General features: G+C 33.2%; 1 protein-coding gene across 2 annotated transcripts in view; it reads left to right on the top strand.

Moving 5' to 3' along the window:
- Positions 1 to 12,081, top strand: part of LOC116342964 (lachesin-like) — a 69,580-nt gene extending 57,499 nt beyond the window's left edge. For both annotated transcript variants that reach the window (XM_031770809.1, XM_031770808.1), the window contains 3 exons: positions 2,954 to 3,081; positions 10,820 to 10,991; positions 11,094 to 12,081. In XM_031770809.1, coding sequence (XP_031626669.1) covers positions 2,954 to 3,081; positions 10,820 to 10,991; positions 11,094 to 11,263 — 470 coding nt within the window. In that variant the 3' untranslated portion in view covers positions 11,264 to 12,081. The remainder of the gene's footprint in view (positions 1 to 2,953; positions 3,082 to 10,819; positions 10,992 to 11,093) is intronic.
- Positions 12,082 to 12,407: the final 326 nt, after the last annotated feature.

Genomic DNA, 12,407 nt, shown 5'->3' with positions numbered 1-12,407 from the left:
TCCAGAAAATATGTAGATTTGTAATAATCTCTATTTTTGGAAAATTACATCAAAGTGTTTTTTATTGGGTTTAAAAAAAAGATGTCTGTCTCCAAATGTAAACATTTAATTAAATTTCCAAACTCATCAAACGATTGAAATACTTCCAAATAGGATTGCTGCATTTGCATATTGACATATCAATTTCAGACTTGGGCGCAATTCCAAACTTTCTATTAAATTTTCATTCGAATGTCTGTGATGTCGTATGTGTTTTCGAGGAATTCTGGTTATTTTGTTTTACAAACAAAAATTATATGTTGATTATTTTTTCTCTCTGTCAGTTCCAAAGGACATACAATCCATTGAATGTGTGTTTTGTTTTGTTTTGAGTGTGAAAAATACGCCATAAATAATATCAAATTCTAAGTAAATTCAATTACTTAGCACGGCTGCCCCTTTCTCAGTTCATTGAATAGTGAATTAGTTGGTATGTAATAATCAACCAGACAACCCACAGATGAATAATTTCAAATGTTTGTTGTACGCAATCGAATCCATTACTATATTATCAATTTTGTTTTCAACACTCTCAAATTAACCCATTAGATTAATATTATGAAATCCATTAGCAAGATATAGAAAATCCAGCTTAGTTTGTCGAGGTGTAAAGTCTCCATTCTTTTGTTATAACCATTTAAAAGGTATTTTAGACATTTGGAAGCATAATAGGAAATGTTACGATTAGATACGCCGGAAAACCACTTCAAACTAATTTCAATACGCTTCGATAACAAATTTCAATTATTTAATGCAATTTCCAAATGTTATGAATGGATTTGTCTGTATTAATATTAATACCTATATTAAGTCATCGGAAACTATGTGGTTGGATGGCTTTATGGCTTTCATAGAATGTCTTATCGAGGAATATATCGAGAGAAATAGGTTCAAGTATGTGTTAAATTGTAGTTACCATGATATTTATGAGGAACACAACACCCGAGATTCAGAGACAATATCTTGATCGATACATTTTACGTAATGTGTGTCGACAATTGGCCCGCCTAATTACGACATCACACGCATAACTTTAATTCAATTAAATTTGATTATCTATGTTCATGTGGTACGTTCAGCACATTTCCTAAAATAAAATTAATTACTTATCGTATACTTTTGGTGAATTGGAATTTCACGGGACTATGGCAACGACGAAGCACTTGCGACAACTGTTCTGCACAGACGAACACGAATAATATTGTTCATTTATTTATATGTAAAAGTATACTGGAAATTTCGGTCCAAGATCTTTAAATAGTTTATAGTTTATTAACACACTGAGGCGGAATGAATTGATATACATAAAAGACTCTTCGAAAGAGAGAAAAAATGGTTCAAATTCCTTGCAATTTTATCAAATATTCCAAATTTGGACGTGAATTGAATCACCAAATCAAGCGTATCATTGAAATATTTCTAGTTATTTTTCCACTTGTATTCACACAGCGTATTAAGAAAAGAATTCATTTCAAACCAAATAGTGATCGAAAAAACCCAAAATTTTATTGTGAACATACCGTATAAAAAGCACAAATAAAATGTGAATCTTTGTGCTTTGATGGGCCATTGAATTTTCGATTTTCCATTAGGTATTTTTTGTGCTATTGCGGAATAGTGTGCTCTATACTTCCGTGTACGTAGTTCCTGTCGCCCATATTGTCACTTAAAAAAAAATCATAAATTGTTGCTCGTTTTATATTAGCATCTTTTTTTTTTGTTTTTAAGTGACAAAAAATGTTTTGCATCCTTCCAAATATTCGCTTTAAGTCTTTATGATTCAGTTTGTGTGTTTCGTTCTCCCCCTCCATTGAATCTCAAGCATAAAATTTATGTATTCCGATCGAGTTTTATGGTTCTGGTTAGTTTGGATATATTTTTTCCGTTTGCAAAGTGTAAACCAACGTTGTTGCGAAACAACATTCTTCACAGGATCAACATTTTTATTTTCGAATATGAGAGATTTTACGATGGGCAACAACGGCGCACATTGTAGGATGCAAAGGTTTATAATGCTTCAGTTGTTTTTGTACTTCGTGCATCTCTGAATTAGATATTCGGTTATGATGAAAATGCGATATTCAATAAAATATTCTGCTGGCATAAAAAAAAATTGAATACAGATGAAAAGAAGGTAAGACCAGTTTGTCAGATAAACTTCGTCAAAATGCCATAGAAATATGTATGGTACTTATACTTACCTTAGCCAATAATAATAATCGGAACTTCAACGAGCAAGTCTTTCTACATATTATATTCGTTGAATAAACAGTACTCGTTTGACGAACAAAATAAAAATGAATTGTGAATGGAAACATCTCATCTCGATAAACTTATTTCGAATGGTTTAGTCATAAAGCGCGGGCGAGAATAAGTAAAAATATGTGTACTTTAAACATATACCTGTTTGGGGTGTTTTTACTCTTTATTTCAAACAAAAATGGATGTTGAGTTATCAAGTATTGCCAAAGTGAAAAGAACCAATAAAGCATCGAACCCCGTTTTGAAAATGTATGGGAAACATTGGATAAGATGATTGATTGAATTGGTAATCGAATTGCTTGGCTCTTCCATAGAAGTCTGGATAGTGTGCTGTTATTCGGGTTAGCGCATTGCATTTTCAGACGGATTATACGATAACTCATGCATTTTCCAATGTAGAAATGTTTTATGTATTCCAATATATAGTTGTAAGAGTTACATGAGAGAGAAAATAACCATCGCATCGTTCATGGTTTGTTGCTTTTGTCGACTAACAATTTTTCACTAACGGAATGTTGATTCACATAAAATTGCATGCTACCACACAAATTAAATAAAGTCAAATGGTTGTTTTTAGTGCATTTTTCTTCTTTTTTCTTTTGAAAAAAAGAAACTGTCAGAAATTGTTATTTTCGCTTAATCTATTTTACAGAGCCATCGGCAACTATTTTGGGGGGATCCGACCTGTTTGTTGATAAGGGAAGCACGATAAATTTGACGTGTACGATTCGCTTTGGTCCCGAGCCACCCGGACACATATTTTGGTATCATGAAAACAAGGTAAGAAATTTAAGCTTCATAACACAAAAAAAAGTCCATAAATTTATAAGAAAAAAAGCGCCATTTCTCACGCGAATTGTGCACCAAGGCATAATTTGAATTTTTGTATCACCCAAAAAAAGGATCCAGTTTCGAACGATTCTTTGCAGCTTATTCTTGTCGCACTATAAATCAGATGAAGTGTGGTGTTTGTTGACAGGTTGGATAGCTCACAAATGGCCAACATTCTTCTAATTCTCGTTAAGTTCAGTGCATCATTAAATAAATATGAGAGTTTAACATCAGGAAGTTTGCTCAATTTTGAAGTGTGTTTGTGTTTTCCGTTTTTCAAATATGTACCGAACACAAACACACTCGAGCACATTTTAGTATCAAAGAATATGGTTGAATCAACCATCTACTTGTCGACACAAACATCTCTCAATACATCCATTGCACGAGCGAACACATAAAGACGTTGCGCCGAACACAAAACTAAATTTATTGCACTTTCAAAAAGATATTCAGTTTCATTACAACTCTGACTGAAATTTAATGCTCCCCGTCGAAATTACAATTTCAATTGCTGTTTCAGCAATACAGTGTATGGCATACACCGCAGTACGCATCAAGTGCTCATGAAACTAACCGTCGTCCCGCTTTTAAAGTGAATGCGTTTGAAGTTTTCTTCGTAAAGATACACCGAACAGCGATAACATTAAGTTTACACACATACTTGTACGATACATTTAACATAAGCCTTTTTAAAGAAGCCGTCCACTGTTGAGATTCAGATGTGTGTGTGTGTGTGTGCTCATAGCGTTGACAGTGCGGTTTCTGTTTGGTCCACTTCACATCGCTAGTTTATAGTCAAACTCAAGTGTTTCAATATGCTTTCTTTTTCATCGTTTTACTCTGTACTCATATTTTCTATTTTCTTGTTTCTGCTGTTTATAGCCAAGCCTTAATGTTGTTGCTCTGTATCAATTCTAAGCATTTTAAGCACAACAATTGTTCAGGGTATGGAATCAAGATTACTTTTTCCAACACATTTACACATCCATCTATCTTGCTCGGTATTTAAGTTGCAAACACGCTGGAAAGTACCCACACTATTTTTAGCATTCTATCTGTTAATTGAGTTGAAAGTAACACAAGAACAAAAGATTAACAATGAAAATGTTGCTTTTTTCTCCGTATATTTGCATGAGGTTTTAATTTTATGAAAAGAATTTTATCAAAATGACTGCAGAAGGAATAAGTTGTTTATCATGCGTACAATATGTACTCGTCTGCGCCAAGAAAAGGAAGTTTTTTTTTTCATTTACAAGAATTTTATTATTTTAAAGTTTATTTAATTATAATAATTGCTTCCGATCCTTGTACGCATTGTTAATCGAATACAAACTATTCATATGTTATAAAGGCCTTCCACATAAAAATGTTCAAAATACCATGCATTTTCAAAAATATATGCATCAACAAATGCGCAAGATTTCTTAGAATTTGAAACATGACGAACAACTCTTTGGCGAGAGCATTTTCAACGAAAAACAAACAAGAAGACAGTTTATGAGAAACAATTGTTTAAAACATTTTAACATTTAATTTCGAATTTGTTGGATAGAACGAAAAGTGGAAAATCTTCAACTTTTCATCATCACACAGTGTAAAACTCATTTCGAAGAAATAATGAGTTTTTTTCTCTCTTTAGCGCTTTCATTTTCTTGAAGTTCTGTTTGTTGGCAGTTGAGGTAGACCAAAGAGCCATATTCTCTTTAGCTTTTTCACTTCAAAAGATTAAAACCATTGAGTTGAGAGCAAAAATGTTGAAACGAAAGAGACTATTGTGAAAAGAATACGTCTGGAAAACCAGTGCGGGTTTCCATTCCAAGGAAATCACCGAGAAAGTAACAAATCACAAAGAAATTGATGCCAGTTAAATGGCAACAATAAAGGATGTAAAGAGAAACCTCATCCTCGCCAACAACTGGTTTTATTAAAGTTTACCAATAAGCCAATTTTAATTGTCCGCAACGAGTTAATTTCTTTCAAACTATGTATTCATTTGTTTGTTTGATTTTTTGCTTAGAATCTTTTCAGTCAGCTCATAACTTATTGATGAGTAGGTATTGAAAAGTTGTAAGTTGTTCCGTATTGTACGATCATAATCCGCGATTTACAGCGTAGAAAATCAGACTAATTAAACATTTTCAATAGCCATGGCTATAGCTCCGAAATAAACATGGAAATTTTAAAGTTTAATTTGATGGCTAGACTCATCAAATAAACCCAACTTTTGCTTTATGTTTTTCCCTATTTTCATGCGTATGCATTTTAATTAATCTGTCTGCAAGTGAAATGCGTGTTATTCAAAAATTGTTATTTTTTTCTCATTATGTTTTCGTTGCTCAATTTATTTATGCTATCGCATGTATCGTCATCTCGCAAATATCCAATTCAATACACTGAAATATTCATTTTCATTGCAAATCATTTGCACGCATAATGCCACCCCTACAAGTGTCATTTTCACAGAATTGGCATGTGTCGTACACGGTATATCCATTTAATTAAAAAAAAATTGCGTCAGTTGCTGTGTGTGTTTTTTTTTCTTCAAATAATCTGCATATCCACTCAAATTGGCGGAAGTTTGTTTTTGGTATGAGCCTCGAAAAATGCATCAAACACTGGCTTTATATTCGAAGCCATTGATAAGAGATCTCTATCAACTGTCACATAAATGAATCTGAAGGCTTTTCAATTTCATCAGCATCGATCAATTCATATACGTATATTGCGTTATGCTGTTTTTGCATTTTGTAAACGAATTACATTATTTACGTTTATTCGGATCCATTACACATAACCCATTCTCGCTTGCCCTCACTGCGTTTTTTTATCTCCTTCACTCTTTCACGTTGTTTTGTCAGCTTTCCGTATGTATACCTGCAAAAATAAAACCAATCTAATTTTCGCTGCAATATTCACTGCTCTTAGTCCCTCTCTCTCTCTCTCACACACACACATCGACACAACGAACCGATGCTGCCATTCAAAATTTAATGGAAATTCTAATAAAGTTTTCGATCCAAAGTTGGTTTATTATGCGAGAGAAGAGGAGAAAAGCCCTCATCATACTTGCACCATTGAAAGTTGATTAGCTCATACAATGAATGCAGCTGAATACCAAAGTCATTCACACACACATAGATACACAGTTCAACAACGACGACCGACAACGAATGAACGATGATGAACGACATATATCATGCTGAATTAATAATAGTATACCCTGAAACATTCAGGTTTATGCATGATGCAATAGCCTCTTCATAACATATACGTACGGATTACATAAATTTTCTGCTCCAAGCTACATGATTCATATGCGTTCATTTGTTACATTGTAAGGCTAAACCAATTTGAAATAACGTAAAAAATGTGTTTTATTTAATTTTCTTAGTTTTCGCATCTAATTTTCTATCTTGATAGAACAAGAAAAAACCATAGCAATTAAACTTCAATCAATATATTTTGATGCAAGCAATTACCCTGCAATTGACACTTCCAGAGAGATAAAATATCCGCACGCCTTTTTCATTATAAAGTTAAATTTCGAAAGAGAAAAATATTTCAAACCGTTTGAACTTTTTTTTAATGAAATCAAATTAAAAAGTCTTCATTAAATGAGATATTGAAGAAGATAATTGGACAATTTCAAATACAGAATTTTCCAATCTCACTCGAATAATGTGATGTAACATCAACTTTGTCATGAGCTGCACTGCACAATCACAGTTTTTGTTAGGTGTGAACCAAATGAAAGTTCATTAATTGTGATTTCTTACCAAGTTTTAGCAACTTTTTGGCTTCATTTGCTCCAGTAGTCATTTAAATAGTTACTATTATTATGATTGCGAAGCAATACTCATCACGAGAGTCACAACGAGAAAAAGTACAGAAGAAAAATCAAGAGAATTTTGCGACCAAATTGAGATTTTTTTTTTCAAAGAGATAGTATTCGTTACAAAGATGTGTGAAGCGACATAAAAGCACATTGAAAGCGAGAAAATGCGAGGAACAGAGAGAAAGAGAAAGTAGAAAAAAAGAGAAAAAGTGAAATAGACAAAAGTAAAATGTATATTAAAATGTTTTTCATGTTTTGTTCACAGTACACTTTGAAATAAGTGCAGTAACCGAGATACAAAGAAGGGAAAAAATGTCGGTTGAATAGCATTGCAGACAATTTTGGGGTGTTTTGAAAACCTCAACTGAATGTATCAAGCAGATAAATATTCATTTGTGAAACAAAAAAAAAGCAGAAAGCAATAATACCAGCCACAGCATCAGCACTACGGAAATAATTTTTGAAAAGGGAAAAGAGTTGAAAATTCAGCATAGAACAATCAAACGAAAAACCGAAGAAAAAAGTGTATAACACACTGCAAGCAGACTAAAAAACGGAACAGTACGAAATAAATGAGAATTTAGAGCAGATGGAATGTGAAAAGGATGCGATGCACACACACACACACTAGCAAAAATATAAATAGCCAGTCATTATCGTTTGCGGAGATTGAATTTATTTTGGTTGCTTCTTTGAATTGCGCTGGGGCTGTGCTTTTACTAAGTTGATACTTTGTTGCCACTTTGATCGCCCGTTACGTACTCCAAACATACATAGTTGTAGCATGTCGACCATTTAAATCTGAAAAGACACTGAGAGGATCCCGTTTTTCTCACGCTCTTGGCATAGCAGTCTTTCTTCAGCATTCTGATGAGCGCAACCGCACGCGCACACACAGCACTTGCTTCCATGTGCGTTTTAAGTTCATTATTACATAACATCAAGTTGTTTATAACGTCAAGATACTTAATGTGAATGGGAATTTCCCATTTTCTGCGGTGCATTCAAATGCCGTGCATTTTCAACAACGAGTATCGGCTTGATTGCATCGCCCACAACAGCTGCAATGGATATATATATTGAGAAAGAATGTAAGCGCGAACGCAAAAGAGATTCAACCTTTTCTTCAATTTATGGCATGCAATCAAAATCTTATGTTTACAGTCGATTTCAAATCGCCTGCCACAATTGTATTTGCACTACAAATGCAACTTCAATGTATTTACAACAATATATGTATACACTCTCAGAAAGAAAAAAGAGAGTGAACGAGAAATGTTCACAGTTTCACTGAGTCTCTGTACACTTCGGACACTTTTATCGCATTTCATGGTTATTACTAACAGAGTTTTCAATTCCTTTTCTCTGTCTCTCTTCTGAATTCCAACGAATCCGCTTCGCTTTCGCTTGTTTCCTCGACAATCTATTTCTCTTTTTCACTTTGACATGGTGGAAATGTTTTTTTCCGCTGCAAGTCAGGATTTCCACTCTAAAGAAATGAACCAACAAACCGCTGCCGCCGTTGCTTCATTCTACAATGTTTTTCCTTCACTTTTTTATCCATTCTTTGTTGTAACGATATTCGATGAATGGCAAACAAACAAAAAAAAAACAAAACAAATACATCTATTACGATTTTCAAATGTGACGAGATCGAGATAGAAATGCAAAGACACTTTTCGCGTCTCTTTTACTCGAGCACACACCAAACGAACAAAAAATATCAAATGAACTGCCATTATTTTTCCGTATGGTTTTTGCTGTTGCAACAACTCGTTGTGCTTATTTATTTTGCATTGTGCATGGGCTTTTGTGATACGTTTTTTTTTTGTTTTGTTTTGAAGCTTTTCGCGTAATGCTGCCGTTGTAATGCTCTATACATACTTGAGACAAACTGTACGGAGAGTCGTGTCGACGAAGGAGATATTGTTTGTCGGCAAATTGATAGATTTATCCTCGACAGCATCTCCGTCTCTCTCTCACACATACACACACACACCCACACTCACACTCAATTTCACAGTGCTGATGGGAATAAATAATGCTATTGCTGCTGAAAATGGTAAAAGAAACGACAGCAAATAATATCAAAATGTATTAAATAACATTGCGTGATATTCAATTTATAATTTAATCTGGCTTTGATGCTTTGCCACGAACCATGGAAATGTGTTATAAATTATCTGCGCTCCAGTTTGTCTTTTGAAATGTATTCAGCGTTGTGATGTCATGCACACATAGACAAAGAGAGCGAGTGCGAGCGAGAGAAAGAGGGAAAGATGCATGCTTTAAAATGCAACTTGATGCCAACAAACACCAGCTCTTCAACACGACGCGATTTTCAACGAAGTGTTGCAATTAAATATCGAAATGGAAGTCTAACAAAGGACTTTTGATGTTTTCAGCATAAATGATAACACGAAGAGAATTCCATTAAGTGAAACGCCTTTAAGCGAAATTTTCTCCTTCTTTCATTGTCTTTGTTATGAAAATAGACCCAAATGTGCCAAGACAAATCCGACAATTTCCCAGCTTCGACACGTTGGCGCATTACAATATTAAGTGTCAGATCATAGGGCATGATTGTACAAATCTATGAATTTTCTGATTAAAAGCATTTCATTGCATGTAACGGCAATGGAAATTAATCAACATTTGACGAAAAGTTGTTAAGTTGCCTACAAAACTCAAAGAAAATACAAGTAGGTGGCAAAAATCTGTTGATGACAGACGCAGTGAATGGGAATTTTCATGCAAATTTGTTGTTGAATAGTTTTCACTGGATTCAAAAACAAAAACCTTTAATTATCAACTGTTTAATTCAATTTTAACTGGAACTGCGCATATCCGATTGATATGTTTTTGATGCTGACGGAAAATCAATTGATAAATCGCAACACAGCTACATAGCTGATACAAATGTTTTTTAGTGTCAGGCGACATTTCAAATTGAATGAATTCACACAATTTTCAAATTGTTTCAGTGAAAATCGAACTATATCTTGCAACATCTGTCATCGGTGACATTCAATATTGAATAGGAATTCTATGAATAGGTATTTAAATATATCAATTCATATCGCCCTTATTTTGAAATCAGTTTTTCCAGTGAAATAATTTTTTTTTTCGAAATGTATTCTTATTTAAATATATTTGAGAGCGGTGAATAAATAATCCTGTGCTTGCACACAACACATCAGTGGTACGAATACGAATTTCGATAGAATTTTGCTGATTCGAATCGCATTCAATAAAAATGAAGAAATTACAGTATAATTCGCACAAAACTATGCGAAAATTATTTTCAGTCAAAATGATTCGTTGATAGTTGTTGTATTTCCCTTGCTTAAATTCCGTAACGTTGCTATCGAATCGTTGGTAGGCTGGAAAAACAAACCTTCAGGCACCAGCATTCAAACGTGCTACCGACGTGCAAATTCGATTTACTGAAAATTGTTATCACACAATTAAAGCACAGTGACGAAACCAAATCAATTAGATTCAAAACGTTTTGTCTATCGATCGAAATTAGAAGGAACTCTTACAAATTTTCTAATTGAGTTCACAAACATCAAACTGAAAATACGTTACAATAGTGGCATCCAACAAATCCACTGAGAATTCTCTTCGAATTAACATTCAAGAGCATTACACAGGGTTCGTGTTAATGCTGTGCATAAATTTATTTTAACATAGTTCAAATAGTATACGTTATTTTAATTTCGTAACTCCCATGCGACAATTCATTGAATATTTTATTGAATTCATCAACTTATGGTTAACGTTTAGACATCGAACTGTATTAATGAATTTCGTTTCTGTTTTGTTTCTCTTTTTTCGTTTCAAAAGGAAATTGTTGCAGAGTCACCAAGGGGCGGCATCGATATAAAACGAGTCTATGGCGAATGGACGACATCATATTTGCTGATCCGAAATGCAAATATTGCTGATAGTGGTGTTTATAGATGTGCACCAGCTGGTGGTAGCGATACAAGTATCAAAGTCCACGTTTTTCTGCATGGTGAGACACATGTCACATTTGCTCTTTTGTCTCTCTCTCTCCCCCTCTCCTTCCCTCTTAAATACATTTGTATATATTGTATTTTGAATATTTTCTGATTAGGTGAGCGACCGGAAGCAATGCAGACGGGAACATCAACATATTTTGCTGACAAAAATTACATAATGCACACATTGCTTGTGGCCACCATCGTTAGCATTTACAATATCTTTCGGGACTACTATTCAAGCATAATATTAATTGAGCATACGTCGATTGACTATATCACATGACAAGTAAATCGATTGAATCGTCTACAACGAATGAGCCACTCTCAATGAATTGTGCAAAATATATAATAATTTATCAGCGATTCAGAACATTCTCTATTCAAAGTGATACGCGCGCATGCAATGCATTGAAGCGCGGACCAAAATACGTTACCTAAAAATAATTTACATTTTAATGGCATAAATATTTGGTGAACATTTATTGCATTTCGTTACAATGGATTGTTACGGCAGTTTTGAAAATTGAATTCAGCACAAGTTTCGAAACGGAGTGGATATTATTGGCATTTATAGGGAAAATCAACCAAAAAAAATAATATGTCTATGCATTTGCAATTAAAGCATAAATGGCGTATCCAATGAATAGCGAAAGAGAGAGAGAGAGAGAGAAGAAATTTACGAATTTCATTTCATAATTGTTTTATCATAATTCATAGAAATATTACCAAAATATTTCCTATACAGATTTCGCAATATATGGAAATTAACCATTTTCGAAATCATCAATCAACCGCAAATCCATGACATAATTTGTTTTGGATTCAAAAACTCAATCAATGTTTATATTAAAGTTCAAACCAAAAAAAAAAAACAGATGAATAAAATACCCAATCTAAAATACTTTCGGTGTGTTATACTAAATGTTTGATCGAAAATCATTCGATTAAAATAGCATAAAAAGCATCCCATTAAATTATTTTCATGGTTTTTAGGAAGAGTTTGTTATCAAATCAACAAGGAAAATTATCAGAACTATAGAATTACCATTTGGTTTTGCCTTCGTTTGAATTGTACATATTTAAAAAAAAAAGGTCGAAAGATTAGCGAAAAAAATTAAAGTCCAATTGGCAATATATAATTGGATTTATTTTTCAAGTTTAAAATGGAAAAGAGCATTTAATAAATATTTATTTTCTTCTATTTTCACACATTCAAATTATTTATGTTGAAAATAAATAATAAGATTTTTCTTTAAGAAAGACTGATGTTTAAAATCATTTTCATTTCGATGCTTGAACTTGTTCAATATGATGAAAAAAGAAAATGGTTTTTTTGTTAAGTGTAATACTATGTTAACAATATACTTAACAAAATAAAATAATACATTGATGTGAATGAACGTTGGAATTTAATAAAGAAGAAAATT

The sequence above is a fragment of the Contarinia nasturtii genome, unplaced genomic scaffold (assembly GCF_009176525.2).
Source record: "Contarinia nasturtii isolate CC-2019 unplaced genomic scaffold, AAFC_CNas_1.1 Cnas_scaffold_928, whole genome shotgun sequence".
NCBI lineage: Eukaryota > Metazoa > Arthropoda > Insecta > Diptera > Cecidomyiidae > Contarinia > Contarinia nasturtii.
Note: the sequence above shows the minus strand (reverse complement) of the source record. Positions and strands in the feature narration are given on the sequence as shown.